Source organism: Trachurus trachurus, assembly GCF_905171665.1.
Source record: "Trachurus trachurus genome assembly, chromosome: 19".
Lineage (NCBI taxonomy): Eukaryota > Metazoa > Chordata > Actinopteri > Carangiformes > Carangidae > Trachurus > Trachurus trachurus.
The window spans coordinates 8,720,404-8,737,605 of NC_139913.1; the positions used below are offsets into that span (position 1 = coordinate 8,720,404).

Below are 17,202 nucleotides of genomic sequence, written 5' to 3' on the forward strand. Positions count from 1 at the left end.
TAGAGCAGCTGCATGAAGAACAATAAGACTTACTTACTACACATTTGTTAAGCATTATTAGATTAATAAGCTCATCTACAATGTGCTTAATCATTGTATCTTCATACTTTCATACAAATTAATGATTATATAATCAACAAACTATGTTATTAAGGAGATGTCAGTGGTTAATAAGATTGTTTATAAAGTGTAAGTCAATTATTAGAGAGTTAAGCATTTAGAGTTGTGGTTATATTTTAAATACTGATTAGAGTCGGTCCATGAAGAATTCTTTATAGATGATCACTTAAAGCAGAAGTGAGTGATATATTTGTGTTAATATAAGTCTTAAATAGTTATATCTTCCGACAGCAATCACTTACATAGAGTGTTTGGTCTGAAACACGGGTCTGTCAGTCCCTCTGCTCTGCTCTGAGCCGAAGAGAAAACATTTATCGTATCCTACAGTTTTTATCCAATGAGGAGAGAGAACGGCATGCAGGGCTGTGTGTGCAGCCAAGGAACGCCGTGAATGTGGTGACGTAGCGACGAGGACTGTTATGGTGCGTTCAAGGAAACTCGTATTTTTCCGACCGTGAAGTGGTACCAGTTCGATCTGGTACGAGTTCACCGGTCGGAAGTTACGAGTGGCCGTTATAGTGACTTTCACCGGTAAAACAGGTCGGAAAAACACGAGTGGGTTGCCTGGAACGCTACAAAGTCGTAAGTTGTGACTTGAAGCTGTAATTTACGATTTCAAAAGCCTGCCTGGAACGCAGCATTAGTGAAAACGACCGGATCACTCACTTCTGCTTTAAGTATTTCATGCTTACCTAAAACTAGTGTGTAGTTATTATGTGTTTCCTAATGATCTCTTTTTTGTTGTTGTTCTACTCTTTAATATGCTATTTTATATATATAATTATTGTGTGCTAATAAATAAAAATAAAATAAAATAATAATAAATGAATAAAGTGTTGCATATTTTTCTTTACTTCTGTGTCAGCATTTATATGTGAACAACAACATATCTAACAAAATTCTGTTCTTCGTATGAATTAAAATGACTTAGAAAGATTTAGTTTAGTGATACATGTTGTATCACAACGTACATAAATAAAGTGACAACTAAGTAGTTTTGTGAATGAGTTCAGTTTAAAGGACTGATTTTAAAAAAAGTAGTATGTCTGTCTGTACTTTCTTTCTTTCTACAGCAGCAGAAGATACTTGTCCTTGGATGTTTTTAAAAAAGAGGATGATGCACAGTTCGTATGCATTTTTTCTCTTTCAGGGACTGTTCATGCCATTTCATCTTTTCATTCGAGCTCTCCTCAGAAAAAAATCACCTCAATAGCTTTTTTTTTTTTTCAACTCTCAGCTCCAACAACTGCCTCATGCTCTCTCCAAGCAGCAACACAAATTGCAGAGAATATAAATTTAGATCTTACTGTCTGCAGTTGGTCACCTCACCCAGTAAAAAACCTGCCGTCCTGTACTCCATGTCTTCCCTCTTTCTCGTGAGATCTTTCTTTGCAGCTGCAGCCTCCATGATTTAACAGTGCTGGTCGCTTCTGTTTGCATAGTAGTATTGTTCTCGTTCCTCTCAGATTAAATGGTGGAGTGCCAGTGTGAGGTTTTTCTGTGTGCCTGTGTAATTGCTGTAGTAATGAGCCAGCAAATTCATATTGCAACAGGCCTGAACCTAATATAGAGAGAAAGAGGGAGTCGTTTTGTTCCCTGTTGGTCATCATACAGTACAGTACATCCCCCTCCCCGTCTTCATCTTTTTTTTTTCTTCTTTGAGCTCCTGTGTCAGTTTTCTCTCTTCCACAGACAGGATGAGTCTGTATCTCTCCTGGGGGCCGGCGTACCATTTCCCCACCGGCTTAATTAAAGCCTTAAAACAATGCTGTGTTTATGGGGCAACCCTTCACTACTAGAACAAACATCAATTTTTACTTCTCTGCTGTCAGACGCTAAAGTAAGATGAATTATCAAAGAGATGCGGGCTAGAGAGCGGTGTATGATGGATCTGGTCCTACCCTCTAATCACCACTTTTTCATTTCCACTAAGATTCTGCCTCATTAGCCCTCAAGTATAAGATGGATATGGAGGCAGGGTTTCGGAAATCTGCAGCTTCTGGACACTGTGATGGATATCAATTGTTAAGTTTCCGTTTATTGTTATTTAAGCTTGAGAAATTGTCTCAGTAGATAAATACTTTACATTAATAACAGCACAGCCGGTGGTTTCATGATTGACTTCTATACGTTTTCAGGTGTTTTATCATCTCCAGAGGAAGCTCAGTCAGTGAGCTCATTATTACTGTTTTTTTTTTTTTTTGTGCTTGTAGCCTTCTATTGGAGGTCACGATCTTTGCCTGAAATTGCTCGTTTGTTTTTTGTCATTTTTTCATCTAATTTTTCTTCTTTCATCTCTTTTGGTAAAAGACAAGAATTCAATAGCGTGCTCTGTTGGTCTTAGAAAATTGCTGTTTTGGCTTCTTATTAATCTCAATCATTTTACATCATCACTGACAAGTGTTGTATGTTGTAACTATAATTTTTATGTCCGTCACCTGCAGAGCAAAGCAGCATGGGAATATTTGACTTTGAGCAAAACTAGCATTTGTAATGGACACATGGCTTTGCTTTAGGCTTTTAAAGTAGCTGATTTCATTCAGGTGACATCACGATTTCAGTGCAACAAATTAGGAATAAATGTTGTTTTTTCCATTTTTCATTCACTCACAGTTTTAGTTTCTACTGCTCTCAGTAACAAACATTAGAGCAGCACAGAGCTGTTGGTGATTTCTTTATTTTATTGGTATAAAATGTCTTGTGTCTAAGAGAGCAGTCACGTCACTGATGAGGAAGCCCCTTTCATGTGTTTTATATTACTAGTCTTATATTACTCAGATTTGTGATTCAGTTTTATAAATTCAGCCTTCAAGTGGGTAAACAAACAAGTGACAACAGGCAGGAGGCAACGCACAGTCAAGCTCAAAGTAACCTTGTTCACTCAAAGCAATAAAAGGAGTCATGTTAGGACTTCTTAACTTTTCCTTTTCTGCCTCTGTTTCTTTTTTCTTTTATTTATGTCTTTGTTTTTGTTTTGTAGCTGTTTTTGTCAGGCAGGCAGCTGAAGGACTATTCTCTGGCCCTCCCTCCCTCCCTCCTCAGTGAGCTGTACACAGCCGGTGTTACAGTGGAAACCTTAACACCGCTGGTTCCCGCTGCGCCTCCCATCACTCACACCGCACCCGCACATCCTTAACCTGCTTCCTTTGATTTCCATTCACCCTTTCTCTTTCCTTTAAGAACTAACGAAATAAATAAATATAAGAGTTGTCATGGCAACGGTGCCTGGTGTTCATCCCAGTAATAAAAGTTGAGAGATGAGCCCCGGGAGGACAGGCTGGCCTTTTGAGTTCTTCTTGGTTCACTCCCGAGCGCTGCTGGTCATCCTGCCAGACCTGTGGAGTCAGCTGTGTGACCGAGGCGGCTTTCACACCGCTGCTGCCTTGCACCTCTTCAAATTAGAGCCAGAGACCTGACATGAGCATTCCTGAACTTTCCCATTTGCAGTTGCAGCCCACATACTGTATCTATTTCTCAAGTGCAGTACAGTAGATGCATCTAGATCTCTCATGTCACTTACTGCCTCTAGCAGCAAGAACATTTGGTTGTAAGCTTCACAACAAGTGAAGGCAGTAGTAAAATCAAGAGTAACATATGCCAGCGCTGTCGGCAGTCTTCACTGAACATTGGGAGTAAGCTTGGGGGGGGCTTTATGCTACTGTACATAGCTCTGGGAGCCTTATGGCAAAGTCCCACACTGAGGCTTACAGCATGGGAAGTTTGTTCTGACGGCTCTTTATCTTGGGGATTCATTCACAGCTGAGGAGACAGACAGAATGAATGAGCGCGGGATCCCCTCCAGCTGATCTCGATGCTCTAGTCTTAGTGGTGAGGGGAGCTGCTGCTGCTGCTGCTGCTGCTGCTGCTGCTGCTGCTGCTGCTGCTGCTGCTGCTGCTGCTGCTGCTGCTGCTGCTGCAACAGGTGCTTTGAAGCTCTATCTCCTTACTATTAATGAAGCAACTGCCCTGTGTCAAAAGGATTGCAGCAGCCACTTTCTGTCGCCCATGCACGATTTTTCAAAGAAGGATCGGCTCAATATCCTCAAAAAAACAAAAGTCTTTAAATAATGCTGCTTTTTTTCATCTCACCAGGACTAAAACTCACTAAGCTACCTTTAATTCACTACCAGAGGTTATCCATGTCCTTGCGCAGCCTTTGTTCCTCCGTTTCAGACGTCGAACCACCTCCCTCTTGCACTTTACAAACTTAATACACACTAGAGACTCTCCTAAATTTGTTCTCCATCTATAATGCCGAAGAACTGGGGTTAACTGAGGCGTACATGCCCTCACAGATGAAAGAGTCCTGCCCTCTGTGCTTTAGAAAAACATTTCCATATTAATATAACATGAGTCATACTGGTTTCTGTGAAGCATTACAGAGAGGGAAGTGATGCAGTCGTCAGCTCCGTGTGGCGAAAAAGAGAAAGTGAAGGGAACATGAATAATAGATGTTTGCATTAGTGATTGTTTTGGCATATTTTGCATGATTAAGCAGTAGATTGAGAATGTCAGAGGTGTTGTTCTCATACTTATAATAAGAATAATGGCATTATTATTATTAAAATAATAAAGCAATAACTACAAGCTCATCAGAGTAAAAACAGAAAAACAATGTAGACTAAGAGAGGGGTCAGTCGAGGTGTGCGCGTGCGTGTGAGTGTGTTCAGCATAGTTTCTGCTCTGTTTCGGTGGGTCAGGCCTAATTACAGCTCAAGGAGAGGTTCTCTAGAAACAGAAGCGCCTTGTGAGGATTAACCACCACCAAGCAGCTGAGTTATGTTGGTCGCATGAAGACCGCACTCACTTCTCCAAGGTGGTTTCACATGAGCATCCCGGGCCGGGGTTTGTTCTGGTGATTAGTCACTTTTTGTAACTAGACCTCCAAATACAGTCACTCTGGTACAGACGTCTGTATTTAAGTGTTTTTAAGCTATTAGCACATCTGTATTCAGTGTAAAACAGAAGTTCTCAGTCAGATGTTGGACTAAACGGGTTAAAATGTGTTTCTAAAGAGCTTTTGGTGTTGAAAATCCTCCTGTGCTTCTCTTCAATGCACCAGTTTTATGAGTTTTTGCTTTTCATAGCTCCTGATCAGTCTCAGTCCAGCCATGTGCTGCTTACTCCAGTGGTTTTAGGTCTTGGAGATAGACACACACCTGTGTCTTAACGCTTATCAGACCTTTGGCTCGCAGTGTTAATCTGGATTTGCTTTAAATGCATTTTGCGACAAAGCAGTTAATTGGCTTCTCTTATCTTCTGTGCTTTTTTTTTTTTTTTTGATCAGCTGGTTCAGGTAAAACCATCTGGGAGCAGCTAAATATTCTTATAATAATGACAATAACAATACTGTATGCTGGTGTTGTTTAGTTAATAATGAAAACACTTTTCTCATCTACTTTTCTTAAGATTCTCTCTTTTTTTTGCAGACGATCATGATTGTACATATAAATTTCTTGTTTAATTTTCTCGGTTCATGTTGATTTCTATTCAGCACAAAGTATTGAGTCACTGTAATGGTCAGCGAGGACCTCTTCGAAATATGTTAATGCGTTTCCCAGCAATATCTCAACCTTTGTCCACTCACATCACTGGTGCGACACTGGACCGCCAGCGCCCGGCCTCTCCCCACCCAGACCGCTGCACATTTTGCCATCTCTTATCTGCCGCCCGCAGCTCATGTACAGAGTGCTAACCAGAGCCAGGAGAGGGGACTGCGAAGTAAAGACAGCACTTTAGGGGCCTCACAGGCATTATAATCAGTGGAGACAAAGAGCTGGAGAGTGGAGGGCAGTAGGTTAATGAGATCAGCCACTGAGTGAGGGCGCCTCTTTTTCCCTTTCAAACCTGGGAGGCCGTGCCTGCTTTTAGCACTCAGACCCAATCAGCTCGGCCAGTCGGTATCCATCAGAATCACGGCCACAGAGTCATTCCGTCCTCAGCCTTCAATTTGAACTTGATTGTGTATTGAATGCATTTCTTTCTCTTCTCCAGGGGAGCTTTGTGGCCAGCATGACTGCCACACTGAGGCAGATGGACGACTATCATTACGCTCATCTGATCAGCACCTTTGGCAAGATAAGGAGTGATGTGGTGGTGAGTACACCTTATCAGTGTGTCTGTGTCTACCAGATGAAACACTTTAGGGTACGTTGTCATGAAATAACTTTTTTTTTTCTTTTTTTTTAAGAAAGAAAAAGAGCCATAGTTCAGTGTTATTTTGCTCTGTCTTTTCTAGAAATCAGAAGTAAGATTAGATCTGTTAGAAAAATGTTTTTCCTCCACACTGAAGTATGAAATTGAATTTCTGCTGGTCCTTGCTCTTGGGCTGCTATATGTACACCATGCTCTTGATGATAGTAACTCCTAAGGGAAGCAGATCACTCGCTGCAGCCAACAAGTTGTGGAGGAGGGATAAATCTCATTGATGTTATGGATTTCAGCTCTGAATAATTCCTCCCTCAAAGCGGTATTTCTCTCCTATCTGCTGCCAGATTAGCATTATATTACTCAGCTCTGACAAGTGGGGAAATCCCACTGTTTGCTTTCACCCCAACAAACGGTTTTGAGCCTTATAGGAAGGACAAGAATCAAATTTTTATTACAGGTGAAGCGGTATGAAACCCAAGTCGGCAGAGATTTTAATGTTACTTGCAGGCCACACTGTTTTTATGTGGTATTCAATAAACAGATACATTAACAAAACCCTGTGTGCATTCATAGAATTAGTAAGATTATGTATTTGTACTTGTGTCAGCTGACATTCTCTTCAGGCTGTGGTTATTTACTCAGATGTTTTTGTTGAGGAGATAAAGACAGTGTCTCAGGTGACTGTAGAAAGAATTCAACATGAATTCTGACCTTCTTGTTTAAAGCTGCATGTCTGCTTCCCATATTGGGATAAAACAATCTCTGTGGTGAAGCTGGATTTTTCCACAGATTTATTGTCCCTGAAGCTGGCGTGGGCCACATCACACTTTTCAGAGCTGCTCGCAGAACAAAGGGCTTTGTTGTTTTTGCAGTTTGCCCCCCCTCCCTCTAAACAAGCCACCACAAAACGCAGGGATTCATCCAGGAGTGAACGTCGACAGCCAGAAATAGATGTACATGAATATTTATGTTTGAGATATTTAGCTGGCACTGTCATCCAGTGAGAGCTGGTGTGGGTGTGACAGTAGACAAAGATTACATTTCTGAATGGGAAAGGTCAAGCAATCAAGAACTTTGAGGGTTAAAGGAATAGTTCAGCAAAAAATCTCATGCTGATGAATATTCCGGAGTAGTTTTTTATTCCTCAAAGTGCATCTGGAGACCGGGGAGGCCGGTTCGTAGTCCAATGAAATCTTTATATGAGAGTCAATAGCGTCCGATACAAAAAGTCCATAAAACTACACAAAAACCCTGCAATATTCGTCCTTACTGCTCGTCCGCTGCAATCCAAGTGTTCTGAAGTGATAGTCCAGAGTTTACTCGAAACCACGTCATTTAGGACATTTTTACAGCCTGAACAGTCCTGTGTTGCGCTCTGACGTTCACGCGCATACAGGACTGTTTAGGCTGTAAAAATGTCCTAAATGACGTTGTTTCGAGTAAACTCTGGACTCTACGCCCCTCCCGGGTCTCCAGATGCACTTTGAGGAATAAAAAACTACTCCGGAGTATTCATCAGCATGGGAGTGAGTCTATAATGACTGGTGAACTATTCCTTTAAACAAGACTGCAGAAAAGAATGAAAAATGTACTTTTATGCGCCTTGAATGTTTATCATTGAGTAATAAAAAAAAGACGATAGAAATTTCACATTAGAAAAAAGTTGACTTTGGAGTGAGAATTTGAAGTTGGTTGGCTGCAGTGAAAGTAGCTGAGCATCTATTAGTAGTAGAACTGAAACTAGTTATCAAGTTGTCACGTTCATCTTTAATAGCTGGTAATTATAAGCCCAGTTAATGTTATCCTAATATCACGTTTTCCTGTGAGAAGTAAGACTTTTTGTAATCTCATTGTTCTTCTGTATGTAAGACTTGAGGGCATGCAGGATTATTGCACTGAAGTGCCACTTGCAAAAGGGAAAATACAGGAGTCACCTTGACCTTAAAAACTCATCTAAAAGCGGTTTCTGCCTCAAAGCCAGAAACTGAAACTGTTCTTTTCAAATTGCTCTTATCTCGGTGTTGGGAAGAATAACAGTTTTCATTTTGAAAAACTTTATCTCTCTTGCAGGATTTCCTAATGGAAACATTTATCATGTTTAAAGATCTCATTGGGAAGAACGTCTACCCCTCCGACTGGGTCATAATGAACATGATGCAAAATAAGTAAGTACAACCCCACTGGACACACATGCACACAAACACACACACACATGCATAGATGGTGCCGCTCTAAACTCCCTGCACTGTTGTTGCTAAGGAACAGCAGTCAGAAGTGGGTAAGGATATTTTCTAATGTTTTTCTCTCCATGCAAATATCGGCACAAGGCCTCAGCGGTGTAGCAATCAGATGAGCAGTCAGCGCAGACGCAAACAATCACATGAATTATAGATGCTCGGCTGTATGCTGCCTGCTAATCTCCAAACTTAGTCTCAGCATCTCTTTACTTTGTTGCTTGTTGTGCTGCCGTGGCCTTCTGTTTTATTAATGTGAACCTTGCCTGATTCCATTTTTTGTTGAAAATATAAAAAGAGATGAAATGTGCTTTGCAGTTTAGGAGTTTAGTCAAGAGCTGTGTTTTTGTGCACTCTTCAGAAGAAGTTTGAGCGAGAGTATTTAAAGCCTTTTTTGTGCTTTTTTTTTTCTTCCATTTGTGCCTTCTCAGAGGAGACATGCGCCAGAAAGTGTTGTAGTACTCTTTTATGCATTGGCAAGGCAACAGCTGTCAGATGAAAACCTTAAGTCAGTTTTTTGACAACCAAGAGAGAGAGAGAGAGAGCGTACTGCACAGATTCTGCATTGCACATTGTTGCACTCACGATGCAGTGTTTGAAAGAAAAAAGAAAGAATCAGAAGATGTATCCAGTTATTGTATTTTTTTTTTTTTTTATTCCACTCGCTTTGAAATCTAGTGCCTACATTACCCACATTGCAACGCTGCTGAGTCTTCAGGGTGTGCTGCTTTAATAAGCTGTTTGCATTGTCAGCACAGCTGGGTATCCCACTCCAAGGCTAACCCGAGACTGTTTTATTTGTTGGCTAAGTAGCCAATTAACCACTAAGCTAACAAGCCAGGTGTGGTGAGAGCTGTCATTGATACCTGCTAATTAGCACTAACATATAAATACAAAAATAATACTAGAATTCCACACACCTGAAAAAGCAGTAGTAAAGACTTCCTAATGTTTTATTAGCCAATTAAACGCCTCAGAGGTACGCTGCTCCATCCTCGAGCTGCTGGCTTCAAGCTGAGACAGACGGGATACACAGGTGTGGCTAACTCCCTTTTTTCTAATGTTTTTTAACCTGACACTGTCTCAAATGACATCACTTCAGGCAATTTATCAGATTTTGTGCAGCTCCCTCCGGAGCCACGAAAGCCTTTATACAACTTCTTTCACATTTGCAGCACTATTTCCCCAAGACTTGTACACAGACTTTGATGTGTAAAATCAACTTTAATGGAAGGTGCATCGGACTAAAAACAATGAAGAACACGGGGAGTCGAAAATAACAAGGCTTTTAACATAACGTAATAAGTACCTGGAGCTCTATCTGTTCAAGCGCGGCTTCAAAGTGGCCATTTACAGCGTGTGCAGAGCTGAGAAAGGCAGCCGGTAGTTGACTCTAAGCAGCCCGACTCCCTCACCACTCTTTCCGAAACCACTCCAACATCATCACCAGCCGGCGTATTGACTGGATTGAGACTGCGTCGCTGCTCAGTTTTGGTTCTATTGCTCTCATCAGTCCGTTTGATTGCTACAAGCCAGATTTCATTTTGGCTTTCGCTCCCAAAAATCACCGTCATCCACACGGGTCACGATGCAGAAGTGTGCAAATCACATCTGTTCTGCTGCAGACTGGGCTGCAGTGTCAGAAATATACAGTCTTGACCCTCCTAAGCCACACACAGACACAGACGCACACACATACTGAACACACTTATCAACAACGCAAAACCCACATGTGCATGAACTGGACTAACAAGCTTGTTCAAACAGTCCATACCCACTGTGATCCTGTACTCTCTGGAGCATCTTTATGGATGTGATGGAGTGTCACTGAGCTCCCAGCAGTCCATCCTCACATCACGCTTTGTAGCGTGTGAAATGTTTTGTTTTTGACTCGCAGACTAGAGGCCAATGTGTCATCTCCCATGCCTCAGCAGAATCCTCCCCAATTGAACCTTTTGTCTACTTGCACTTGTTTGTGACAGCGGGGAGATTAATTCTGCATTCTGGTCCACGCATTCAGCGACTCGCTAGAGTTAAATCATTATTCAACTCAATGAAAAATAAGCCTGTCAAAGTCTGACTCATCTCACAGTCTTTATACTTGAGCCCGATTGAATACTGCAGGTGGCGGCTTCGCAACAAATTAGCGAAACGCTTCCATTTGTCGCCATCCGTCAAAGTGCGTTTGATCGGTTGTTTCCTCCTCGCCACAGTGAGAACCCAAGGTGACACGTTCATTCATCCCATGAGAGAGCTATAAATGTGTTGCATTAACAATCTAAGAGCAGAGGAGTGTGTTGTGTGCGCACCGGGCTCTCCTGCTTCACACTCTCGGGTTGCCGTAGAACTGAAGACTGATTGAATCCACCGCAGCTTCACACAGCCTCAGATTTCTGAGAGTCAGACCGCCACTTTATCCAAAAGTTTTCTTATGTAACTTTAAAGCTGTGTTGACTCCTGGTTTTGGTTGCCTGTGGGCAGAAGGAATTGATAAATACAAACATAGTTGCCTCGTAACATTAATTTGTTGCCTACTTCCACATCGAGAAGATACAGAGCAACATTTGCATCCAACACGAAGCCCAGGTTTGGTAAATCTTGGTTAGCAGAAATATATAATAATCAGTTCTCCTGTGCATTTAAAAGTTTTCTTTGCCACCAAACGTGACGTCTTACCAGGAAGCAGGGCCGTTGTATAATAGTTCTAGGTGATGAAAATTCTAGGGGCTCAGCGCCCAGTGGGGCCCACAAAAAAACCCAGTAGTGTAATCTTTGTATGACTGAATTATTCTGCTTAGACCCTGACTAATACTAATACTAATAATAGTAATGCTGCATTAGCATCAAAACAAAGTCGGCTAAATAAAAAATGATAATACATACGTAGTCTAAGAAAAAAAGTGGAAAAGTCAGGGGTTAGGGGCCCACTTTAGTATTCTTTCAGGGGGCCCAGAATTCCTAGCAACGGCCCTGCCAGGAAGTGGTGATAGTCGCTTGAAAAAAAGCTTCGGCCATTGTTACTGTGGGTGAAAAAGAGTCATCACGCTCAGGATCTTGAAGTCAGTGTCTCTTAATTCAAGTTTTACACAGGATCTCCCACAACAGAGTCATGAGAGGAGCATCTTGTAGCTCAGTGAGTAGAGCAGGCGACCAATATACAGAGCCGCAGCGGCCCTGGTTCAACTCCACTGGTGGCCCTTTGCTGTATGTCATCCCCCTGTCTCTGTCTCCCCATTTCCTGTCTCTCTACTGTTCTATCCACGAAAGGCCTGAGACACCCCAAAAATATATACTAAAAAAAGAAAAAGAGTCATGAGAGAGGAGCTCCCTGAAGAGAGAAATTCATCAGCACTTGCAGAGGACGCCTGACACGTCTTATTGCCTAGCAACATCCATGTCATGTCTTATATTGTAAGGAAGATGTTTTTGAAACTTTCTCTCTCAGAGCCGTCTGCATATCTCCACTGTCTATAAGGCTGCTTTACAAACTGAAACTGGACGGCTTCTCACTGAACTTTCCTGCAAGACAGGACATAATAAACATGGATAAATGAACACTTAGTATTTTTCCATCAGTTACATTTACAAGACAAGAGGTCATAATTACATCTTCGGGGCAGATTGGAGGTGATACAATGAGCTGCTGTGATAAGATGCTAAGGTGCTGGCTAGTTAAAGTGATAACTTCAATGCAGGAAAAGATGTGAGAGAGACTGGTTGGTGTTTTCCACCTCTGGAGACGGCTTGTACTGAGGTTGATGCTGACCTCACAATGTTTCTTATAGACTGGAAAAGTAAACAGCTCTTAGTGTTAATGTTTCTTATGCAGTAAAAAAGTACACACAGCTCCTTTTTAAAATCTACATTTCTTTTAGTGATGTCAAAGCACATTTTTAAAATATATGTCGGGAAGCCTCGTCGTGAAGCAGATGCTAATGCCACTCAGCCCTTTTCCTTTTGCCGCGTCCTGTTTCTGGAGCAATCCACACATGCCCACATCCAGCACACAGATTGCCACCCACGGCCCCGGCAGACACTTCTTTCATGTCCACACATTATGATAGCAGCGCTAATGAGATGGGCATCAGCAGTAGCAGCGGTCGTTTCCTCCCACTCCTTCTTCACCCAGCGCCTCTTACTTCCTCCAGGTTGTAAACTGATTTATGGGCTCTAATTGCCCTGGGGACAGCAGCATCGGGCTGGTTAGCCACTGACTGCCATTTCCCCCAATGCCAACTGGCCATGGCTTAATGGTGACAGCTAATTGGCAGCGGAGACGGACTGACACTTGTTCTCCAAAGTGACAGGGAACAAGTTTTCTCGCCAAGGTCATGGTTGGCTGAGAGTTTGATTACATGGCCTCTGACACACTTTTCTTATGTAATTTATATCATCTGGTGAACAAATAGAGGTTCTTAGTCAGAAGAGACAAGAAGGTTTGACTTGATTCACCTTGTCGAAATGGGAAACTAAATGTAAGTATCATACAATTTAAGCTTCTCTTTGACATTTCAATGATGCAGAAGCTTCAGGACTGTAGATGTAACACTCAATGTGAATGTGTTCTTGCCTTTTTAGAGGTACAGCACAAATGCCCCCGTCATTTCTGTTAAAGAGCGCTTACTGAATTAGCTCAAGTTGGCATTTGCTTAAATGCTATCGTCATTGTGGGTTTTCTCTCCCGGGGATGAAAAACCTTGCATCACAGTTTTACAAGACAACAGCTGCTGGCTGCATTGTACTGTACAGTCAGCTAAATGTGCTGCCTCACAGGCTTCCATGGTAAACTTCTCAAAAGCTCAACGCTCTTCAACCGTGTTGTAGTCCGAGATGTGCTGAATCACTGCATACTAAGAGCAGTCATCATCATCAATCTGAGCAGCATGTTCCCGCTTGTAAGGCAAATCACTTAAATGACTGAGGTTGCAGCAACCGAAGACTTAATTAACAGATTGAATAAAAAATTATGTTATTAGATGTTTGACTGTAATCAGTGATATTTAACAAACTGATAAAGTGTTTTTTTCTCCCAGTGTGAACTTCTCCACTTCGTGCAGTGACAAAGAGACACTTACTGTAATAGATCAAATAAAATGTGACTTAATGAACACAGATAAATGAATTAATACAATACTCCCTGTAATAAATACAGCATAAAGAGATGAAACACAGATGAGGTCAGTATTATTACCTTCTTTTTCCAATGTGCTGCAGAACAGAGCACATACTAGGACATATGATCAAACTTTTAATGTATCGGATTTGAGTTAACATCAGACGGCCTTCTGAAAATCAGTCCATTTCCCTAAATAACACCCAAACTTTCTCACAGAGCTGTTAATTATGTGTAAGAATGGTAGATGGCGAGACGAACGGGGAGTTCTCCCAGAGCCTTGCGTGTCAGATGAAAAGATAAAAGCCGAAGAAACAGCTCTTTAACACGGTAACCCGTGCCATCGGTCCCTCACAGACTCATTAGGGTTTCTGAAGCTGGATGGCTGCCGCTAGGAGTTTTCTCCATGACTAATCCAGGACCTGGAGGGCAGGTCTGGGAGGCAGTAAAGGAAGGAGGACTCACAGAGAGTGCAGAGACTACCAATGACGATGTGAACCTGTTTTGTCCTCATTCAACCCACCAGCCACCAAGCTAAAAGTGGGCCTACATACGTATATATACAAAGCCAGCAGATTTACGGGTATGTGATTTGACATACTCTTCTTTTGAGGAGAATATTGCTGTTTGAAAACCTCACAACTCAATTTTTAGTTACTTTCAGACAAGTAACGCAGTCCTGCGGGTCTAAGGGAAAAATTCTTCAAAGCTCTGTTAGGTTATTCCGACGAGGCGCCACGGTTGACCTAAAAATAAAGATATCTTTTACACATTTCTGAGTAGCTGACACTTTGGAGATCTAAGCTCTGTTGTTTTGTGTTTTTCTCATCTATCTGGCGCTACAATCATGATGAAACCTAAACAAAAGACAAAACTTGACTCAAAAACTCCACATTAGCTGATGGTATTAATATTTATTAAGACAATTATTAGCATTTTCTACAAAATATTACCATTGTATGTTATTAGTGTCATGTCTGTTCATGAAAAGCTCTTATGAACTTGCAGCAGAAATGAAAGAAGAAATGTGGTGTGAACTCGTGGCGACTAGATGAATCCCAAACGAGCCGTGCACACTCACAGCGCTTCTCGAGCCTCGGCTTTTTGTTACTGTGAGCTGAAAAAGAAAAGGCTGACCTTTCCACAGCTTTCTAACCATGTTGCTTTGTTAATATGGTGACAGTTGTCTACTCTCTCTCTCTCTTGTGTGCGCTTTTTGTGTCTGCGTGTCGGAGCCCTGACTGGCGATTCTGCAGTAGTGAGATTAAGACACGGCTCCACAGAGGAACCATGGGGAGAGGCATTAACATGGTTTGTGACACGGCGCTACATCCTGCACAGCATCACCGGGCGCCGCCGCCGCGTGTACGAGTGTGTGTGTTTGCCAACATGCCAGCGTAGGTTAGAGGCTTTAAGTTAATCTCCCATCACCACAGGGTGTCAGAGAGCTCTATGACAGACCAACGCACCTTTTTTTCTTTTTCTTTTTCCTCTAGAGTGCAGTACTCAGAGCTCGGGTTAATATCAGTCTTTATGTGTGAATCAGCCTGACGACGAGCCTTTGGCCCGATACGTAACATTATTTCACCCGTGGAGCGCGGGGCATTTGAGTGGCTGTGATCGCACCGTGTCAGTTGGCCTTTAAATAGTGCCCCCTGAAGAGCGATAACATCAGATGTGATTTTTCTCAACATGGTTTTTATCAAAGTCATTATCAAGAAGCAGCGGGGCGGCTCACTGTGTAAGAAAACTATCCCTCAGCTGGACCCACAGCACTCACTGAGAGCCGGAGTGGCAGAATTCAGATTGTGTACATTAGTGAAAGTATCAATACAGCAAATAAAAATACTTACTTACTTACACAGGGACCTGTTAATAGGAAATTGTATATTCATTTTACATAATATTCCCCTGTCAGAGTTATTGTTATAGTATTGATTATTATTGCCAGTGCAATGTTTTGTGTATTTCCCAAGTATAAAGGAGCATAAAAATGAATTTAACTAAGTCAAACTTCTGCACCACTTTACTTCCCACCTCTGTTTTGTGGATGAGCATGACTTTATATTTTATTGTGCTGACAGACAAATGAAACAGCTTTTTTTTTTCTTTCTTTTTTTTCTCCTGTCGGGTATAAAATAAGGATCAGTTACCACATTGTGGCAGATGCTTCATTGGAGACTCAGTGAATATGCTGCAGCTAATTTCTGTCTCTCCTATCTGAACATAACTGACATGTTTGCTGTACACTTCAGTGAGTGTTCCTTTCACTTTGATAACCCAATTACTTCTGTCTTTACATCAGCAGTGTGTCAAAGCGCATGGCCCCATTTTACCACTTCATGCCTGACATGTATTTAATTTGGCATTCGAACCAGCAGTGGCGCGCACAACAATCAACACCGACTGAAAGGGCATGTCGTGGATGTCAGTCTGCTAATATGCAGAGGGCCTATGTAATCATCTGTCGTCTGATCTTAAGTGCTATTGAGAGGATGAATCCACATAAACAGATTCACTAACATGACTGTTGTCAGACAGAGTGAGAATAACTTCAAAATGCTTTATGTGCAAAAAAAAGGGGGGAAACGCTTTTGTTCTTATCTCTGTTGTTTTCTACTGACATAATTTGAATTTTAAAGAAATTGTGAGGGAAAAAAGATAAAATGTTAAAGACTTTGACTATTTAGACTGTTAGAATCTCTTTTAATTGCTTCGGGATTCATCTGATAACTTTGAATGCTCCTCATTATCTCACCCTTTGCTCAACATGAACTTTGCCAGCCTTCTGACTCCAGTGAGGAAAGTGGGAGTTTTCCTTCTCGCTTGTATTTAGAGCTCTGTCTTAACATCAGCCTGTGTTGCCTCATTAGTAATCCGTTCACCTCTTCACAAACTTTTGGCTCGGATGAAAAGCAGCCTTTGCTGTCATTGTTACGGCTCAGATCTCTCCGTGTTTATGGGCTGGCGTAGGCTAGCGATGCTTGAGCTCTTAACACTGGCACCACGCTGCCTGCTGCTGCCAAGTCAGAAAAGACTGCAAGTATTCGCATGGCAGACGGAGCCTCGTCGGCCCCCCGGGGTCAGGCAGCAATCACATCTCTTCCACTGTCAATCTCACAGATGCGTAACATGTGTCCCAGCTCACCAGCACACAAATCTACAGTTATCTTTGACTTTCCTCCTCTATCAGTTGATTTTTTGCCATTTCTATCAGACCTTCATAGTATTTGTGTATATATAAATGAACTAAACTATGACAACATGGTAAACATTACACCTGCTTAAAATCTGCATGTTGGCATTGTAGCTATGAGCAGTGCTAGCTTTAATTTTCATTAAAAGTCTCAAGAAAAACATCTGTATTAGTTTGTATCACTGATTTTCAAAGAAATAATAATGGCCCATTATGAAGTCATTTTCACTAACAGCTTTTTTGTTGATGCTCAAATTTCTTTAAATCTAGACAATTTGTTTGACATTTCACCTTTTTATTGTCCTATACATTGAAAAAAATATCTCTAGAAACCTATATTTTAAATTGAAATCTAGTGATATTATGATTATTTCACACATTTTGGCTTT

General features: G+C 41.6%; 1 protein-coding gene across 1 annotated transcript in view; it reads left to right on the top strand.

Moving 5' to 3' along the window:
• Nucleotides 1-17,202, top strand: part of dock1 (dedicator of cytokinesis 1) — a 184,125-nt gene that overhangs the window by 117,471 nt on the left and 49,452 nt on the right. Inside the window, exons 28-29 of the mRNA XM_083994937.1 lie at nucleotides 6,115-6,216; nucleotides 8,341-8,435. Coding sequence (XP_083851063.1) covers nucleotides 6,115-6,216; nucleotides 8,341-8,435 — 197 coding nt within the window. The remainder of the gene's footprint in view (nucleotides 1-6,114; nucleotides 6,217-8,340; nucleotides 8,436-17,202) is intronic.